Source organism: Plutella xylostella, chromosome 10 (assembly GCF_932276165.1).
Source record: "Plutella xylostella chromosome 10, ilPluXylo3.1, whole genome shotgun sequence".
Lineage (NCBI taxonomy): Eukaryota > Metazoa > Arthropoda > Insecta > Lepidoptera > Plutellidae > Plutella > Plutella xylostella.
Genome location: NC_063990.1, coordinates 2,196,385 through 2,216,280, shown reverse-complemented (window position 1 = coordinate 2,216,280; position 19,896 = coordinate 2,196,385). Strand labels below are relative to the sequence as shown.

The 19,896-nt window shown below is 41.2% G+C and overlaps 4 protein-coding genes across 4 annotated transcripts; 2 read left to right on the top strand and 2 right to left on the bottom strand.

The window, feature by feature from the left end:
* The first annotated feature begins 21 nt into the window (after nt 1-21).
* Nucleotides 22-1,253, top strand: LOC105394154 (alpha-ketoglutarate-dependent dioxygenase alkB homolog 4). The gene is made up of 2 exons (XM_011565997.3): nt 22-879; nt 1,015-1,253. Exons 1-2 carry the CDS (start codon nt 125-127, stop codon nt 1,223-1,225), a joined length of 966 nt encoding a protein of 321 aa, XP_011564299.3. The 5' UTR covers nt 22-124; the 3' UTR covers nt 1,226-1,253.
* Nucleotides 1,240-4,652, bottom strand: LOC105394162 (tetraspanin-33). Its single transcript, XM_011566009.3, has 5 exons — nt 4,419-4,652; nt 3,694-3,894; nt 3,000-3,161; nt 2,258-2,512; nt 1,240-1,644 (listed from the first exon to the last, which is right to left on the bottom strand). Exons 1-5 carry the CDS (start codon nt 4,521-4,523, stop codon nt 1,471-1,473), a joined length of 897 nt encoding a protein of 298 aa, XP_011564311.3. The 5' UTR covers nt 4,524-4,652; the 3' UTR covers nt 1,240-1,470.
* An 826-nt stretch (nt 4,653-5,478) lies between these two features.
* On the bottom strand, nt 5,479-8,784 carry LOC105394172 (CD63 antigen). Its single transcript, XM_011566020.3, has 5 exons — nt 8,625-8,784; nt 7,358-7,546; nt 6,586-6,756; nt 5,936-6,187; nt 5,479-5,670 (listed from the first exon to the last, which is right to left on the bottom strand). Exons 1-5 carry the CDS (start codon nt 8,697-8,699, stop codon nt 5,488-5,490), a joined length of 870 nt encoding a protein of 289 aa, XP_011564322.3. The 5' UTR covers nt 8,700-8,784; the 3' UTR covers nt 5,479-5,487.
* Nucleotides 8,785-16,977: 8,193 nt separating this feature from the next.
* LOC125489051 lies at nt 16,978-18,353 on the top strand. The gene has a single exon (XM_048623493.1). It carries the CDS (start codon nt 16,996-16,998, stop codon nt 18,208-18,210), a length of 1,215 nt encoding a protein of 404 aa, XP_048479450.1. The 5' UTR covers nt 16,978-16,995; the 3' UTR covers nt 18,211-18,353.
* Nucleotides 18,354-19,896: the final 1,543 nt, after the last annotated feature.

Below are 19,896 nucleotides of genomic sequence, written 5' to 3'. Positions count from 1 at the left end.
ACAAATGTCAAAAAAACAGCTGAGAATGAGAACTGTCAGAAATGCGTGAGATTGCTGTTGTAATGTTGTTGGCTTTTTAAGTTATTTAAAATAAAACCGTGGTATTTATTTACACAGCGACGCCATGACTATACCAAGACCGTGCGGCTGCAAAGGCTGTAGAACTTGTCTTATTTGTGAAACGCAATTTGGTGCCGAAAAGTTAAAGTTACAGTTAACACTCGACCAAACAAAAGGTTATGTTTACTGCCCGCTCTGCAACAAAGCATGGGAAGGCTGGGACGTGGACTTGTACAAACAACATCCGCACCACACCGGCAAGTCCATAGACTACCCAGGTGTATTCATTTTACTTAATTTTCTGAGCGAAAACGAGGAATCAGAATTGATGAAAAATTTGGATGAAATCCCGTGGGATATATCACAAAGCGGAAGAAGAAAACAGAACTTTGGCCCGAAAACTAATTTCAAGAAGCGGAAGATAGTACCTGGCAAGTTTGATGGGTTTCCCGCGTGCACTAAATTCATTCAGGACAGGTTTGAGGGTATTGACATCCTGAAAGGTTATGAAACAATTGAGCAGTGCTCCCTCGAGTATGATCCTAGTAAAGGAGCCTCCATAGATCCTCACATTGATGACTGCTGGATCTGGGGCGAGCGCATTGTCACTGTCAACTGCCTGTCAGACTCTGTACTCACTATGACCACATATTCGGGGGATATATCCAAGTACAATCTTCAAGATGCCGCCGAGTACTGCCCTGTAGTGTTGACTGATGGCAGTATTAATACTGAGTACAAAAGTATGGACAAGAGTGCATTGCAGATATGTGAACCGGTGTCTAAGCCTGATGTCATTGTTAGAATACCAATGCCAAGGTATGTATTAAAGAATATTATAATTCAATATTAATATATTAACTTTACTGTAAAGTAAAAACATCACTGACAATGTAGGAATTAGTGATGCTGCTAATTAAATTTTCTGACTAAGACCATATGGCTGTATTTCAGGCAATCACTTCTCGTCATTTACGGTGAGCCAAGATACCACTGGGAGCATTGTGTCCTGAGAGAAGACATCACATCAAGGAGAGTCTGCATTGCCTATCGAGAATTCACTCCTCCATACATGACCAATGGACGCCATGAAGAAATAGGCCGCACTGTACGAGACTTGGGCAAAAACTTTTGGGACCACACAACTAAGTACAATCAGGCATAAGTGAAAGAATAAAGTATGTACATTTGTATTTATTTAATTATTTTACAACAGTGAAGTTAATAAGTATTGAAATTATCCGAATGTAGGGTACTAAACACATTTTGATATTTTTAATCAATACATATCATACTTGACTTACTTAAATTTTTTTCAATAAACATTTTATTATTCCTTACTGATAAGTATGCCTTAATGGCACCTATATTATTACATCTTAAGTTTTATAAAGAAGGTGGGAAAGTAAATTAGGCTTTGCTAGAATCAATATGGCCGATGGTGATGGTAGGAATATCCTTCTTCTCTTCGAGCTTGCGAGCCATGATCCTCTCCTCACACATCTTCCACGTCTGCAGGGCTCTCTCACTCTTCATCTTCCTGATGCAATGAGCCAGAAGTAGAGCAAACGTTATTCCGAGTACCTAGAAAATACATCATCATCATCATCACGACCCATTACGTCCCCACTGCTTTGGCACGGGTCTCCTTCCAATGAAGGAAGGGTTTAGGCCAAGTCCACCACGCTGGCCAAGTGCGGGTTGGTGGACCCCAACACAAGCAAGCTTGTGCTGAGAGAGTTGTCGGGTAAGTGGGCAACCCGACTGTCAGATTTTTTCAAGCCGCCCGAAGGCCTCTGACTAGGTTTAACAACTGCTACCGAAGCAGCAACCGGGACCCACGGCTTTACGTGACGTCCGAAGCACGGAAGCGTCCAGAAGCGCACCACTTGAAATTGGTCACCCATCCAATGGCTGACCGTGTCAGTTGTTGCTTAACCTCAGCGATCAGTTACGATCACTGAGGCCCGCTCGACCACGGACGCTTCGTAGAAAATACATAAGAAACATTTATTGAAGAAAACAATAGCTTATAGTTGATGGGCCTTTAGCAAGTTTTGACTATGTTGTTGCTAATCTCGAATCTTTGATCTTGTTCTACTTTGATGAAAAGCAGCTTATGACATTTTAAAACTTCTGTTCTCAAAAACCTCTTGATCAACTAAACATTACCTACAAGTTAATCAGCAGTTCTCACCTGAATAAACATGACAGACACTCCCAAAACTCCCAGCACGCTAGAGTTCTGGACAAGGACATTGATAATCGCTCGTTTGCATCCATTCAGTTTGACGGACGAGCACGTCTCATCTATGACAGACTCGCAACAGCTCTTGGGCAGTAGCAGAGTGACGGTGTCCGTGGTGGTGACAGTGGCCGCGGCGGTCGAGTGGTTCGCTGTAAACTCTTGACCGACGTAGTCTAGGTAGGAGTCACTGCCGCAGCAGGACAGCTGGAAGTAGTTAAAAAATTTGGTCAGGTGGGATAAGAGGAACTCTCGGGGAGAGAAATAAAAGATAGTAGAATTCCATAACTTCTTTTTTGCGTGTAGAAAACAAACTTTTAAAAAAGCTAAACAATACATTCCATTCCTTAATTCTATAGAACTACTATGATGTTATCTAATTGGATCGTTAATAAATTCGTCCTAATCTTAAGCTTATCTAGGTTTTTTATTATTGTGGTCATGGTAGGTATTTATCAAAGGATATTGACACATTCCTTTGAATACGTTGTCGGATATTCGTTGTTTGAGATAGTGACCCCTATATGAGGAAAAACTAAGTTTCGGAGCGCTGCTGCGCGAGCCACGACTCTATCTCGTTGTCATAAACGTGCCGCTTGAACGACAGCTCTTTTTCGTTCGTTTGTCGTTAGTATTGAGTAACCCGCAGAACTTTATAAAAATAAAACATAGGTACATATATCTTAGCACATACCGCGTACTGCATGCGGTCAATCTCGTCGCTGATCTCGCTGTCGCTGGAGTAGGCGTGCACGGGGATGTCGACGTGGCGCGCCAGGCTCGCCGGGTCCGTGCGGAACGCCACGCACACCACTATGAGCTCCACTAGGAATACTAGGAACAGGATGTACGCGTACTGCGGAGGAAAGTGAATGTTTAATGTTAACTTATGCTATGTTTGGTTCAGAGCATGAGGAACACAGCGTCACATAATCAAAATTAATTAATTATATTGCGGAATTTTCAATATTGCTCAATATAATTGCTCGTCTAGGGTCCGCCTAGGCAAAGACCCGCCAGGTATATTTTATAAACAGATGCAGATTCAGGTTTTTTTCTCATTGAGATCATCAACATGGTGGCCTTGGGTGTATTATCCAAGACTAATAAGCTTAAATGATAGAGCACCTAAATTGTGGACCAAATGACCAAATATCTATGAAATTATACGAAATCCATGAATTGGTCTTGTATAATTAATGTAAATTAGTTTATTTGATTTTTAGAATAAAATATCTATTATTTTTAGAATTCTCTCGACGCTAACTCACTGATGGCGACACTAACACGCCAGCAATGGCTTCTTAAATATTCCTTTGCCAAGTCCCCGACAGTTTTCATCTGGTCACAGCTAAACTTCTTATACTTACAACAGCCCTAACCCTTACCAAGTTAACCATGCAAGTGCTCTCCTTCAAGCTGCCAAAAAACCCGAACAGCGTGACAATCATCATCACCATCCCCATCACCACGACCAGGATGGAAGGAGTGAAGAAGTTCCCGCTCTTAGCGCTCTCGTAGAGGAACGAGAGGCTGTGGTAGTGGGAGTAGACCGAGATGCCCAGGACTATCATGAGCCCGGATATTATCTGTGGGGTGGAAAGGGGTTTGTTAGTTGTTGTTTAGTAGGTAGATGTATTGTAAAAGTTGTGAATTACGTGACTTGTTAGTCCACTTACTTGTTATTTAAAGTGTGTATAAGCAGGATATCGTATTCGGTCCGTTTCAACTCAAAGCGCCCATACATTGGGGTTTAATTAGAAATTAAAATTCCTGTCGCACAAGAAAAGTTTGCTACGACGACGCGTCGTAGCCAATGCTACGCCCTTCGTAGCGCTACGGGGGCCGTAGCACCGGGTTGGCCCTTAAAATAACTTTTTATAATATCTAGAGATAGAGTCGAAGGTACTATAGTTATATGTGGCATTTTCTGCTTAACACCCACAAGTCATAACTATCAACATTTATGTGAACGTACATACCTACAAACTCTAACAGACAGTTTCCTCAATCAATCGCTCAATCCTTATGTGTTGGTATTTTTAAATGAGTAGATAACCCATAGTAGTTACCTATTATAATGGAATATGGAAAGCATAAACACTCTACTTACCAAAAACATCGTAGTTATTGTGAGAAGTAAGAACTTAATCGACTTCATATTGTGCTCAGTTTCTGACTTCATGCTCTTCATTTTTGCTGAATTCGTTGTTGACATTTAAAAAAACACCTTTACTGAATAATATGTCTGACAGTATCACGGCTTTGTGGACTAATGTTCTGATAAGCACTTTGTTTTATCTTCCAGCATAGATAAAAGTATCACGTTATCTCGAGCGCACCTATACGGCGAACTACCTATCGCAGGTATATTTATGAACGAAACAAAGGAAAAGTGATTGTTTATGATTCGTCAGAACCTTCTAGTTTATTATAAGTTACAGGTACTTACAATTCTATCTATATTTGAAGCGATAACACTAAAATGTATTACTCTGTATGATGGAAGACATTGTAATTCAGTCAGTTGACTATTCGATGGTCGATTTAAACGTATGGACGTGTTTCATCTAGCGATATTTAAAGTAGTTTCATTCGGTCGGTTGACCCTCATCTTCATTCCAGTATAGCCATTGTATAAGGTATAATACTTATAGGTATAGATACATTTAGGGCGCCTTCAAATTAGTCGCTAAGTGTCGCGGCTGCAGCCGCGCTGCTGTCTAAATTCCATATAAATTACTAACGCGCGACTGCAGCGCTGCAGCAGCGCTGCAGCCGCGCGACTCTTAGCGACTAATTTGAAGGCGCCCTTATGAAGCTGAAGCTAGTACAGACAAAGGCTTATATATTATAGGTACACATTACAATCACACCTTTTCTTTTACTGTTCATTTATTTACTGTAAATAATGTGAAATACAATAGAAACCATAAGGTAATTTACAATTTTGCTAACTTATATGTCGATATTTATTTTATGAAGTGTTCGTGGAATGTTTTCAATTGAAAAGTGGTAATCTTAAAAATACTTTTACATCACTATTAATATTAGGTAATTAAGCATCAAAGCTAATGTACATTAACAATATTTTCATCTCACTACAATCGTTTTCGAATCTTGAAAACCAATGCGTTTTTCCGCCCTTCTAAGTAGGCACCCTCGCTTCTATGTAGAAGCTTCTAAGCCAGGGTCTGTCCGTGGAAGGGCACGTACATGACGGGAGCCTTTTTCTCGTCATGCGGGTCGAGGGAGGTGTGTGCGCTAATCATGCGCTCCTGGATCTCCCAGCGGCGGCGCTCGCGCTCAGACTTGGCCTTACGGATGCCTTTAGCCAGCGAGAATGAGAAGATTATGCCGATTATCTGGAATTGAAATGGGGGGTTTGATTTTTGAATGGCATAGCCTTTGCTCTGATTGTCTCCTGACGTAATAAGAGATTACGCACAAGCGAGCCATCTGCTTCACGCCGGAGTACATTGACACACTCGTGTTGCTAACCAAAACGCCGTTTTGTAAATTTTTTAACACTACATTTAGTGGCCACGTTAAGTTATGTAAAAGTAAGTTAAGATCGCCTAAATATCTCGTTCAAATCAAAATATTTTTCCAAATATTACAATCACAAACCTGAATAAAAGCGAAAGTCATAGCTCCAGTGCCAAGAAGCCCTGCGCTCTGGTACACCAGATAGATCACCCGGGGCAGGCACCCGTTAGCGTACAGACTGACGCACTCGGCCGTGTTCATGTCCACATAGCGAGACTCCGCGCAGCAGGAGTTGGGGACCGTGATGTTCTGGACGATGATGCCTGAGGTGGTGGAGTCTTTAGGGGTGACGTCGCCCCAGTCCAGGTAGCTGTCTACGCCGCAGCAGCTTAGCTGGAATGGAAGTGAGGGGTGATTAGGATTTTTGGGACGTTATGCTGGTTTATGGGTAGTATCATGGATCGTACATTGTTTGTGTTGTTTTTATAGCTTTTGTATTGTTTCTGTTCTTTGTGGATATGTTAATTTCTGCAACTGGCTCTCCCCAATGGAACTTTGTGCATTTTCCCTTAACGTCTAAACTGCCTTCCTAAGAGCTCACTGCGGGTTGATATGTTAACACATGTCGATCGATGTGCTGAAGCAAGATTCTATCCTATGTGGGGATATTAGCGCCTGCTGCTGGCTCTCTCAAATGGAACCTTTGTGTATATCCCCTTTACGTCTAAATCGCCTTTCTTCAATCAAGGACAACAGCTAGCACCTAAACCAGAACTAACTACTGCACCTACCCGGCTCTGCACGAAGTCGAAGGAGTCCCTGACATCCACATTGTCGTAGTAGTGCGGCATGGCCTCCCGCAGGTTGCCCCCCACCACGCCCGCCACCTGCGCGCGCAGGCTGTACGCCGCGATGGCAGCCGCCACCTCCAGGACCAGCACCAGGCTCAGGATTATTGCGAACTGGAAGAAGATGGTAGGAACTATAGTGAATGAAAGATCCTTCTTGCAACGAGGCAAAAATGAGGTGGATTGAACTTCTTATTTTGAATGTACATAATGTGTATGAAGAAGGGGGGAGGGATAAGTGAATGAGGTGAGCGGAATTACTTAAATATGTATATCGGACATTACACCTATTCTAATCACTGATTTATAAGTATATTAATCGTTATCCCCTTTCGATCGAAAATACATTAGATACCCGAGTATATTCAGAAATTGTATTGGTAGCATTATCAATTCAATAAATTGTTGACGACACGATGGGTATCCGGTACGTCATTGGACAATATCGATCCATTTCAGCGATCACAATCTTCTTAGCGTGTCGAAGACAAACAATAGAGCGCGTCTGGTTTTGTCACCGTGGTGAAAGGATTAGCCAGTCAAAACCAAAGAAGCGTCATACGCTGACTAAACCAGGCTGCGCGGTTGCGTCCATATAAAGAGCACTTTATACGTCACTCGGAGAGCCTCCTTTTAGTGTATACCACAATCAATCATACAGCAATCATAACAAAAACCACACATCATCTCCACTCAAATATCTCAATAAACTTACCAAGTTAACCAAGCAAGTGCTCTCCTTCAGCGCCCCGATGCATCCGAACAGCGACACAAACAGCATGATGACCCCGATGGCGATGACGAAGGTGGTCGGGGAGAAGAACTGGTCCGACAGGAAGTAGGACACGTCGAAGTAGATGGCGTAGATCGTGGTGCCGACAGAGATGATTAGTGCTGACGTCAGCTGGGAATAGGAATTTCAAAAGGTTAGAATTCAAATATTTAAATTTTACATCGTTGTCATCATTTATGTCGATAAACTTGTTAAATGCGTGTTCCTCCAATCACAGCGTATTTATAGCGAATCGCGATATAGGTACTTAGTGACGTTTATATACGTCTATAACGAATCCGTGTAAGTAGTGGCAGCTGTAAACATACGACAAGACGGCTATATCCACTGGCTGTTCCATGTACCTAGTTCCCACCTCTATTTAGGTACTTCTCCATAAAGATGCGGGTCGGTCACTTATTGCGTCTGATGCGATGTTGCTATGCAATACTTAACTAACTTAATTCCTTGATCTACAGTTAGGTTAAAATATTGAAATGCTGTGGTGGTATTATCCTCAATAGCTATTTTAAAACAGAGATTCATGCAGTGCGCTAAACGATTCGATTAAGTTACCGCAAATTTTTCCTGGTAAGTATACCTATGAATATACAAACTTCATAAGTATTATTGTTATTCAATTATCGTAAGAGTAACAAAAGAATTTTGGTAAATTATTAATACCTACTTATTTATCTTCATTATATGTACCTAATATACCTGCCCTAAAGTACCCTATTAAGCCTTTTCCTTTGTTAACGTAGCCCTACCAGAGATTCAATATTAATCGCTATGTGACTGGCCAATCCTTTCACCACGGTGACAAAGCCTAGCCTAGCTCTGGTGTTTCTATCATTGACAAGTTAAGAAGAAGAATAACAATGTCTTATCGGTACCTACATAATATATTTAACTTCCTCTTTGCATGTCCAGCTTATTATAGTAAACATTTGGTTACTCTCATAGCCTTGTCATTCCAATCTACTTTGTTCTGTTGTAATATTTTACATAAAACTACAATCAACTTGTTCTTATAAATACATTTCTACCTACCAATATACATTACCTATGCATATTCAATAAAAGTACCTAACTTCACAGGTGATTAAGATAGCAAGGCGAACACTCATTGCGATGGCGCAACAACACCGTAAACCTAATACAATAGAATTTACCTACCTATATTCCATCGGTACACTCAGTTACTTACCACAAACATAGCTGTAATACACAGCAGCATGTACTTGATGCATCGCATCCCCATTTCGAGGCTGCTGCCGCTCATTTTAAACACCTTTTCACAATGCTAAACTAAAAAACACACACACAACTCGATCACTTGCGAATTGCGACTGACTAACTTCACAGGTTTATGGTTATCAGCATTGATACGTTATCGCGTGAATTTCAGGCTGAAGTCGTAGCCTGTTTGTGCGATGACTCATCGCGCAGACTATGGTTTTCAAGATTCAAAATGGCCGACTACTCACGGCAGTCGGCTCTTCTCCTAACCTCTACTAATTAGCATGAAACAGTGAGAATCGCGCTGGATGTCTCGTGAGGTTACGTCATTCGTAACGCCTCTGTTTAGATCGTGCAATTACGATCCCATTGGTCGAAGGACGGTGGCCGTGAAAATGTCTTGATGCGCAAGCGCATTATACAACGTTTCAGTATGAAATACTTATTATCGTCATTTTTCTTTCAAAACCATTCTATTTTACGGATTACTTTTACCTGAAAAGGTACTTTTCGAATCTAATAAATACTTATATAATATATAATATAAATCTACATAACTATTTCCTCTGCCTTTTTGTATATCTTGTATGTATGTATTTAAGTTTTTATTATAAAAATTGTGAATGTTTACTACTAAATTTGTACACCTTCCCACCTCATTCTTTAAGTCATTCCTCCACCCAAAGGTTGCCTAGAAGAGATCGCTTTTAGCGATAAGGCCGCCTATTGCTTTAACTCCACTGTATAAATTGTTATTTGTGTTATTTTTAGTCAATAAAGTAGTATTCTATTCTATTCTATTCTACTTAGGTATCATCATCAGCCCATTCATATCCACACCAGTCCACTATTTGACGAGTCTCCTCCATATCTCCAGATCCACACATTTTGTGAACATTGATCAACCATCTGCACTGCATGGTGATCCATGATCTTTCTGTGTCTGTCATTTCCTTAAGAGTTACAACAGTTCACACTGTTGCGGATATCATATAAACTGGGCGAGCCGTAGCTCGTATGGCAAAAGTACTGCGATTTACTGCATCAGCCTTTTGTATAGGACATCAACAAAACCTATGTATGATAACTTTTTTTTAAATTGAGGCATTGTTATCAGAAACTATAGATTCTAAACGACTCGTTTCATTTAAACTTTGAAGCAAAATATACAATATTTTCATAGGTGCTAATGCGCTATTTTCGGGATTAATACATAATGAATTTAAAAAAAGATGACGCTATGTTGGATTTATGTTAATAGGTAGGCTACCTACAATAAGGATGAAATGTTGGAATTTATGGAAAGAATATTTTGATGTTAAATCTAAAGTACCCCTCAAAGTACCTTGGTTTGCAAGTTAATATTAGTAGAGAAAATGTTATTGTTGCTCACAGACTGCGTTCCGGACACATGCCATTAAATAAATTTGGTTTTTTGATGAAGAAGACAGAATCCCCCAATTGTGATCGGTGTGGTGTGATTGAAGATGCCCAACACCTAGTAATGGAGTGTGTCCGGACCAGGCCGACAGAGATTTATTATTTAAGTTACTTAATACTAATGTTTTAGATTTAGGAGCAGTGGCGGATTAACGTATAAGCACGACAAGCACGTGCTTGGGGCCCCGGGCCTCCAGGGGCCCCCATCCTCTGCTGCTGTTTCATTTTATACCTACATTTTATTCATCCACAATATATTCGATGTAATGAGTTTTCTCTGATTAAAGGGCCTCGCCACACGCGTAAGTATCACCACAGTTTTGCCTGTGCATGCCGGCTTAAACACGGAATACCGTGCGTGTGGTTGGTAAAGGGCCTACCACACGCGTGGGTATCACTACAGTTTTGCCCGCGCAGGCCGGCTTGTACTGTAAATGGAATACTGTGCGAATGGGTGGTAAAACTGTATATCGCGCCAACCCCGAAGCGCGGCTTGCGCATTTTTCGACATGTTTGAAATTTTAATAATTTTGCCATTCATTAGAGTCTTCTCTTAAATACTTGAGTAGTTTAACATGTGAACGATTTTTTCAGTTTGTCCACTTCGATCTTCATCATCAGCCAATAATCATCCACTGCTGGACATAGGCCTCTCCCAAGGAGCGCCACAACACTCGGTCCTCGGCCTTCCTCATCCAACCACTACCCGCCACCCGTCTAAGGTCGTCAGTCCAGCGGGCAGGAGGGCGTCCCACGCTGCGTTTGCATGTTCGTGGTCTCCACTCGAGAACTCGTCTACCCCAACGGTTATCGGTTCTTCGGCAGATATGACCAGCCCACTGCCACTTCAGCTTGCATATTTTGACAGCTATATCGGTAACCTTAGTCCTCTGACGGATAACCTCATTTCTGATACGATCCATCAGAGAAACCCCAAGCATAGCTCTCTCCGTAACACGCTGAGCGACTTTAAATCGGTGGACCAGTCCTACCGTCAGTGTCCACGTCTCTGCACCATACGTCATCACTGGCAGGACGCACTGGTTGAAGACTTTTGTCTTCAGGCTCTGAGGAATAGCCGAGGAGAATATGTGACGAAGTTTCCCGAATGCATCCCTGTTGAAGCGCCTGAATTCACGCACCGAGCACATACTAACATAGGCTAATTAGATGATTTAATTGTATTAGGTACTAACACTTCACTTGCGGTTCTATACATTGCAATACAGTTATCATATCGTCAGCTCCCGTTTTTTATTAATAAACCTCCCGGATACTCCCGAACATGGTCCTTCGAGCCGGATGTGAAATTTGCATTGTTCTACGTGGATATATAAGAAGAAGTGACGTGCAATCAATTAAAAGCGGAGTTAATTAAAATTAACAACTGATTGGAGGTTACCGGCAACGTGGAAGTTGGACAAATTTTGGATTTACGTGGTGTTAAGTCTGGACTTATGAGTGATTATCACCCAACACTCTCATTTAAGGTATAAGTATAAGTGTTAATCACTGGACTTAAAAGGTTGGTTGAATTATATAACTTTTGTTAAATTTCTTTCGAGTTAGAATTGTACCTATCGCATCGTTAGTTAACAATAGCAAATATAACATAAATTTGCAGTAATATAGTCTCATTATCGTATTCATAAGAATATAGTTAGCTTAGCTACATCAGTTTGACCTATATTACATTAATTGTTACATTCCTATCAGCGAGATTAGCGAGGTAATTCATTAACAAAAGGTTCAATGTCAATGCACTCATGGTCAAGGTTACTTTAAACTTCAGACTTATTTATTTACAACCGTAACTGTAATTTACACCATAATAATATCAATACAACACTTGTTATCTACGTAAACATATTAAAATATTGTTGTCAAATCATTAAAATATGTACAGGTTGTATTGATTAATTAATTTCCAATTTACTGTTTAGAACATTAGTAATTAAACATCAGGTAATTTGCTACAGTAATAAAAGTATTTACATTACAACATAATATCGAGAAGTTATTAAGACAAAATAAAAGTTATTACATAATAAAATTTAGTATAAGTACACAAAGATTAAAACAGGGAATATAATTATTAAATAACATTATATAAAACTTAAGTTAACAGCTGTTTTATCTCAATTCCAGGTTGATACTCTCGTCTGCCAAAATGACCACCGAAGAGAAGCTAGTTAAGAAACGGAGCAGCTACAAAGGCCGCTTAACTATGTTTATTAGTTACCTAGACACGGTAGAAAGTTTAAAAAATTCCGATATTGCTGAATTGCAATTGCGTATAGGTAAGGTGGAATCATTGTACGCGCAATATGACGAGGTGCAGTTGCAACTTGAATGTGCAGCTGATGACATGCAATCCCAGTTAAATGAGCGATCTATGTTCGAGTCACAATATTACAAAGCGTTGGCCAGAGCTCAGAATTTATTAACTAAATATAATGAAAGTAATAACGATGATGCTTGTAGTGAGAATGTTACCCGAGCTAGCAATCATAGGCTTGTTAAATTACCTACCATACAACTGCCAAAGTTTAGTGGATCGTACGAGAACTGGTTGGAGTTTCATGACACCTTCAGTAGTCTAATTCACACTAATGATGAGATTGACGAGATTAACAAGTTTCATTATCTACGTGCCTTTCTGGAGGGATCTGCTGCTGTGGTGATTCAATCATTTGAATTTTCGGCTAGTAATTATGCTGTAGCTTGGAAGGTGCTATGTGAGCGTTTTGATAACAAGCGGCTGCTGATACAAAATCACGTTTCAGCATTATTTAATATTGACCCGATCTCAAGGGAATCATCTGTCGTTTTGAAACGTTTGATAGACAACTTGAACAAAAACCTGCGAGCGTTAGAATCATTAGGTGAGCCAGTTAAACAATGGGACACACTTTTAATCCATATTGTTACGCATAAATTGGATCAAAAAACTTACCGTGAGTGGGAGGAGTGTAAAGGACGTTTAGACCAGAATAGCTCCATCACGTTTGATTTGTTTATCCAATTTGTGCGTGGCAGGGCTGACTTAATCGAGACTTTAGAGATGTCCCGTAACTTGAATTCGACGTCACATAAATCGAGTTCTAAACTAAAGGCGATGGTTTCCGTACAGCACACTAACAACAACAATAACTCCAATACAGACTCAATTAAAAATGTTTGCCCAAAATGCAATGGTGACCATAATTTATCTAATTGCACACAATTTCTTGCACTAAGTAACGAGGCTAGGTATAACTCACTGCCAAATTATAAGGTCTGCTATAATTGTTTTAAAATAGGTCACTACGCGAACCACTGCAAGAAGCCAGGTTGCAAACTGTGTAAACGTAAGCACAACACTCTCGTCCACGTCTCAGAGCCAAAAGTAAGTAATGCAGTGGCAACTGACAACATCTGTCAAAGGACCGAAAAACGGTCTGTATTTGAACCTTCGACGTCTGTTGCTGCCACTGCACCTGCTAGCATAAATAATGTAGCTTTATCTGCAAACATCGGTCATCAACAGCAAGATGTGCTATTATCAACCGCATTAGTGATATTGCTTGATTGCAACAATGTCGAACACGTCGCGCGCGCAGTTTTAGACAGCGGAAGCACATCCAGCTTTATGACCGAAGAGTTGCACATGCGACTAAATCTAGATGTCGCTCAGATAGATAGGTCAATTATGGGAATTAATAACGTGACTTCTCACGTAGGCAAAAGGTGTCGTGTACACTTAAAATCTTTAGATAAATCTTATTCTACAGATCTTCATTGTTTCGTTTTGCCATCAATTACGAGTAATGTCCCCGGCCGCGAGCTAGATCTATCTACTTTACAACTGCCTTCTCATATTTGTCTGGCTGACCCTACATTTTATAAGCCTGCCGAAGTCGATATTTTAATCGGGGCTGATCTCTTTTGGGATTTGTTAGGGTCGCAAAGGATTAAGTTAGGAACTGGTAGGCCTGTTCTTTGTGAAACTAGGTTAGGATGGATTGTTTCAGGTCCTAACACTAGTAATTATGCCTCTTTGATTTCAAATGTAACTTCGCTAAAACTGAATCACATTTTACTGGTGAGATGGATGACATTAGACAGGACTTGACGCGGTTCTGGCAGCTAGAGGAAATTAATTCCAAGTCATCGTCATCACATTACTCGCCCGAGGAGAAGTTATGCGAAGATCATTTTGTTCAAAATACGTCTCGTCTTCCTGATGGACGATTCTGCGTTCGGATACCTCTTAAGAACGACCCTGAGTTGTTAGGTGACTCTCTTAAAAGAGCTACACAGTGTCTGTTTTCTGTAGAACGTAGTTTGAAGCGTAAACCTGAGACAAGTCAAATGTACCACGACTTTCTCACTGAATATCAGTTGCTAGGCCATATGTCTGAATGTGAGGGACCTCATTCCTGCGCTGGAGCCTACTTTATTCCGCATCACGGAGTGTTACGTGAGAGCAGCTCCACGACAAAGCTACGCGTCGTGTTCAACGCAAGCAGTCCTACAACTTCAGGCATTTCATTTAATGATCTACAGATGGTTGGCCCGGTAGTCCAGGATGATTTGCTGTCTATTTTACTTCGTTTCAGGCAGCATAAATACATTTTATCAGCTGATGTGGCGAAAATGTACAGATGCATAGAAGTACATCCTGATGACAGAAATCTACAGCAGATTGTCTGGCGTGATAATTCTAGTCATCCCATCACAGCCTTTAAATTGAATACTGTCACCTATGGTACAGCCAGTGCTCCGTTCCTTGCTACGCGCTGCCTTAAACAACTTGGCCTTGAATGTAACGACAAGAAGACAGCTGAAATCATATTGCATGACTTCTACGTCGATGACTTGCTCACAGGCAGCGATGATTTGGAGGAAGCCAAGGCAATACGTGAAAGCGTTACCACGGTGCTAGCATCCGCAGGTATGCCATTGAGAAAGTGGAGGTCAAATGAACCCGAATTGCTTTCAGAGATTGCTGAGACATCACTTGATCTTAACATTGGTTCTCAAGAGCCGAACAAGTTGTTAGGTCTTGGTTGGCATTCGGATTCAGATGACCTCTGCTTTCCATTAAATTCATTGGTAACTGATGGCAATACCAAACGTGAATGGACAACATTTCATTTTCTTTACCCTATATTTTTATTAGTTATTCGGAAAGTTTATAGAAAATTAGGGGACCCGTATTTTTTTATTTTGTATATACATAAATTTTTGCATGTTATTTTTAACTTTAAAGTTAATTATTTTAAAACCGGAAGTGGCGTCACATATTAGACTCAATTTTTATTTTTGTCTATTGCCTGAGTCTCGCAAAAAAACATAAATGACACTGACAAGTGACATTTAAACTTTGTTTACATGCCAACCAACAAATGGGTCATTTTCAAATGACCTTGATATTTCTGATGATGGAAAGTAGGTACTTATCATGTAAAAAAATAAGCAGAAGCATTTTTTCAGCTGTGTAGGCGGTGGCATGCTCTTAGACATATTATATAGAGGTCATCTCTTAATAATAAATATAAAAAATAGTCAGAAAGTGTCAGAACAGAATTAATGAAAATGACCCAAATAAACAACAACGTCACGATAAAACGTCAACGTCAATCAAAAATGAAAGTGACAGTTACTTTGTTTTTAAATCTATAGGCTTTGATCATCGAAATGCATCGCACCTGATGCATGACGTCATCAGCACTTTTTTACTATTTTATGATTTTCTCGAAAATGATACATCCAAAAAATACAAAAACATTTTTTTTGTGGCCTTTAGAACTAAATCTCGAAATGGTTTTCGATTTATAGCAGCTTTAGTTTTTTGAAATGTTGTCCATTGCTTTCTGTTATTGCTCAGGTGTTTGACCCCTTGGGTCTTTTAGCTCCATGTATTATTACCATGAAAATGCTCATGCAAGGTTTATGGTTGGACAAGCTTTCATGGGATGAACCGTTGCCTTCGGAGATTAAGAAGCGATGGAATGAGATCACCAAATCTTTATCCCTTTTAAATGCCGTTCGCTGTCCACGAATCATAGTTTGTGACGCACATAAAACTGTGCAGTTGCATATATTTTCAGATGCATCTGAGCGCGCATATGGTGCATGCGCGTATGTTCGCAGCGTTGATAGTACAGGAGATGTCACGGTTCGATTATTGATAGCCAAAAGTCGTGTAGCACCGATTAAGCCAGCGACAATACCGCGTTTGGAGTTGTGCGGTGCTTTAATGGGTGCGCGACTTTTTGAGAAGGTGGTCGATTCACTTCGGATCAAGATTGATCAGATCTTCTTTTGGTCAGACTCCACAATTGTCTTGGGATGGTTAAGAATGTTGCCTTGTAAGCTTCAGCCCTTTGTGCGTAACCGCGTAGCTGAAATATTAGAAAAGGCTGGTAACCATACGTGGAGACACGTTCCCACAGATTTAAATCCAGCAGACCCAATATCTCGTGGTGTGGATATTGGTAACCTGCTTGGTCTGAAGTTGTGGTGGTCTGGTCCTGAATACTTGAAGAATGATCTGTCGGAGTGGCCTTCTCAGCCCAAGCGGCCTTTTACCGGAGACACGTCCTGACGCTGATGTATCTTTGAATGCAACTATTTCTGCAGGAAAAGCATTCGTTGACTTTAGCCGCTTTTCAAATCATTCACGGCTTATCCGTGCAGTGGCTTATGCTTTGCGTTTTATTAAACATTGCAGGAAGCAAATTTCTGAGACTGACTATTTGACAGACGAAGAATTACGTAAAGCATCAAATCTATTAATTTCAAAATGTCAAGAGGATTCTTTTCCTGGGTATAAATTACTATTAAATAAAGAGAGTTTGCCTAAAAAAAGTCCATTGCTTAAATTTATCGTTTTTATTGACGATGACCACATCATGCGTGTTGGAGGTCGTCTTGATAACTCAAATTTTTCGTATGATAAAAGGCATCCTATATTACTACAGTCCACTCATTTGTTTACACAACTATTATTTACCTATCAACACAAAAGGTTGATGCATGCCGGTCCACAGTTGTTACTGGCATGCATTAGGGAAACTTATTGGCCAATAGGAGGTCGTAACTTAGCGAAGGCCTGCTATCACAAGTGTGTACTATGTCAACGCATGAAGGGTAAAGTAGTGACTCCTTTGATGGGAAACTTACCTCAGCAGCGTCTCCTTCCAGGTGGTTTTCCTTTTGAAAGTGTGGGTGTTGATTACGCCGGTCCCATCATGAGTGCATCTCGTCAAGGTCGCGGTTGTAGGCTTGTTAAGGTGTATATCTGCATCTTTGTCTGTTTCACTACCAAGGCAATTCATTTAGAGTTGGTAGGTGATTTAACAAGTAATACCTATTTATTAGCAATGCGCAGGTTCATTGCACGTAGGGGAAAGCCTCTCCATATATTCTCTGACAACGGTACGTCGTTTGTTGGTGCGTGCAATGATATTTCCGCCTTCCTAAAAAGCAATTGCAATTTTTTGAGCGAAAATATGGCCAATGACAACATAAATTTCCATTTTATTCCGGCTTATACGCCTCATTTCGGTGGTCTTTGGGAGGCGGGTGTCAAGTCAACCAAGTATCATTTACGGAGAGTGTTGGGAAATTGTAACCTAACTTACGAGGAGCTTAACACCACCCTCACCCAGATTGAAGCAATTTTGAACTCCAGGCCGCTTACTCCACTATCATCAGAGCCTTCAGATTGCACCCCACTGACGCCGGGACACCTGCTCATCGGACGTGCCCTGACATCCTTGCCGCAGCCAGACTATCAGGATCACTCCACTCCTCTTTTGACCCGCTTCAAACGCATTGAGCAACTTCGCCAACACTTTTGGGAAAGATGGAGCAAAGAGTATGTCTCGGAGCTGCAGCAGCGTGTAAAATGGCGTTCATGCAAGGATGGTCTGAAGCTGGACACCTTGGTCGTTGTGAAGGAGGATAACCTTCCCCCCCTGAAGTGGAGAATGGGGAGAGTCGTCGCCGTTCATCCGGGCTCTGACGGAATCGCTCGGGTTGCTGACATAAGGACCAGCACTGGGGTCATCAGACGGGCCTTCAGTAGGATATGTCCACTGCCAGTCGCACCTTCTTCCTGTTGAAAGCGATCCTTTCAACGCCCGGGGATATGTTGAAGCGCCTGAATTCACGCACCGAGCACATACTAACATAGGCTAATTAGATGATTTAATTGTATTAGGTACTAACACTTCACTTGCGGTTCTATACATTGCAATACAGTTATCATATCGTCAGCTCCCGTTTTTTATTAATAAACCTCCCGGATACTCCCGAACAATCCCAGCCCAGTTGGATGCGCCTTGCAGCCTCCTTGTCGAAGTTGCTTCTGCCTAGCCGAATAGTCTGCCCGAGGTAGACATATTCTTGCACAACTTCGATTGTTGCCTCACCAACGGCGACCGGCTCCGGTTTGATGTGAGCATTGTACATGACTTTCGTCTTGTCCAAGTTCATACCGAGGCCTACACGTCGGGAAGCAACATTTAGGCCACTTAGCATCCAGCTGAGTTCCTGCAGAGATCCTGCCATAATAACGATGTCGTCCGCGAAGCGGAGGTGTGACATGTACTCGCCATTTATACATATGCCATGTCCTTTTCAGTCCAACGTCTTAAAGACATCTTCCAATGCATTGGTGAACAGTTTCGGAGATATCACATCCCCCTGTCTCACTCCACGTTGCAGTTGGATAGGTCTTGTCTTGTGATCCTGTATTTGGACAGTCATAGTAGCGGCATTGTACAGACATCTCAACACCTCGATATAGCGCCAATCGATTTGGCATCTCTGCAAGGATTCCAAAACTGCCCAGGTCTCGATGGAGTCGAAGGCTTTTTCATAGTCCACAAAGGCTAGACACAGAGGCTGATTATACTCTTCGGTCTTCTGTATAATCTGCCTTACTGTGTGGATGTGGTCTATTGTACTAAAGCCTTTTCGAAACCTGCCAGCCTGCTGCGGGGGCTGAAACTCGTCTAACTTTTGGGCAAGACGGTTCGTGATAACCCTTGAGAACAGCTTGTATAGATCGGTCTATAGTTCTTCAGAAGGGTTAGCTGGAAGAGAATGCTGTTAGCATTAAGTTCGCCTATGTACATATTTAGTATTGTGCAATAAAGTATTTAATAATAAAAGGGTTTTGTCACTCTCCTTAAAGAACAATACCACGACGCTCTCAGACCATGCCTCCGGTGTAATGCCATTGTGAAGAACCGAATTGAAGAGCCTCTGGAGCTGTTCGAGGATTGCAATACCTCCAGCTTTCAGAAGCTCTGTAGTGATTCCGTCTTCACCCGGAGCCTTGTTGTTTTTAAGCTGCTCAAGGGCTTCTTAAAAGCTCTTAAACAATGATATCAAATTCTTCATTTTATTGAGTTTCAATTTTGGGGGATTATAGCTGGAGGGACGTCTAGCGCGTACTTAACTGTGCCCTGTGATAGCTCGGCGTGCCTCCGCAGTTGTAACTGTGGTGGTACTTGCGCGTGTCATAGGCCTTTAAGGCAAGCAAATTTTTTTTCTTTATGTTTTACATCCTTTTTTGTAGAAATGTTATAGGACGTTTTAGCTTTTGAACTGTTTTGTCGCTCTTTTTCAAGGAACAAATTGTTCTAAATTAGGGGCCTACACAGGCTTTGTGCTTAGGGCCCCCGATGCTCTTAATCCGCCACTGTTTAGGAGCCATGCAATATATTCTAGCAAGCCCACACTCTGAAAATTGCAAGCTACTATTTAGCTTAAGGTTAAGAAATAGTGTAAGCTGATTGTTA

Bases quoted from the DNA above. Each gene is read 5' to 3' on its own strand.
- LOC105394154 (XM_011565997.3), top strand. From the start codon at position 125: ATGACTATACCAAGACCGTGCGGCTGCAAAGGCTGTAGAACTTGTCTT. The intron at 880-1,014 runs GTATGTATTAAA...GCTGTATTTCAG, and splicing joins GTTAGAATACCAATGCCAAG to GCAATCACTTCTCGTCATTT.
- LOC105394162 (XM_011566009.3), bottom strand. From the start codon at position 4,523: ATGTCAACAACGAATTCAGCAAAAATGAAGAGCATGAAGTCAGAAACT. The intron at 3,895-4,418 runs GTAAGTAGAGTG...TCCACCCCACAG, and splicing joins CAATAACTACGATGTTTTTG to ATAATATCCGGGCTCATGAT. The intron at 2,513-2,999 runs GTATGTGCTAAG...AACTACTTCCAG, and splicing joins TTGACCGCATGCAGTACGCG to CTGTCCTGCTGCGGCAGTGA.
- LOC105394172 (XM_011566020.3), bottom strand. From the start codon at position 8,699: ATGAGCGGCAGCAGCCTCGAAATGGGGATGCGATGCATCAAGTACATG. The intron at 6,757-7,357 runs GTAAGTTTATTG...ATCTTCTTCCAG, and splicing joins GCACTTGCTTGGTTAACTTG to TTCGCAATAATCCTGAGCCT. The intron at 5,671-5,935 runs GTTTGTGATTGT...TTTCAATTCCAG, and splicing joins TGACTTTCGCTTTTATTCAG to ATAATCGGCATAATCTTCTC.
- LOC125489051 (XM_048623493.1), top strand. From the start codon at position 16,996: ATGCGTGTTGGAGGTCGTCTTGATAACTCAAATTTTTCGTATGATAAA.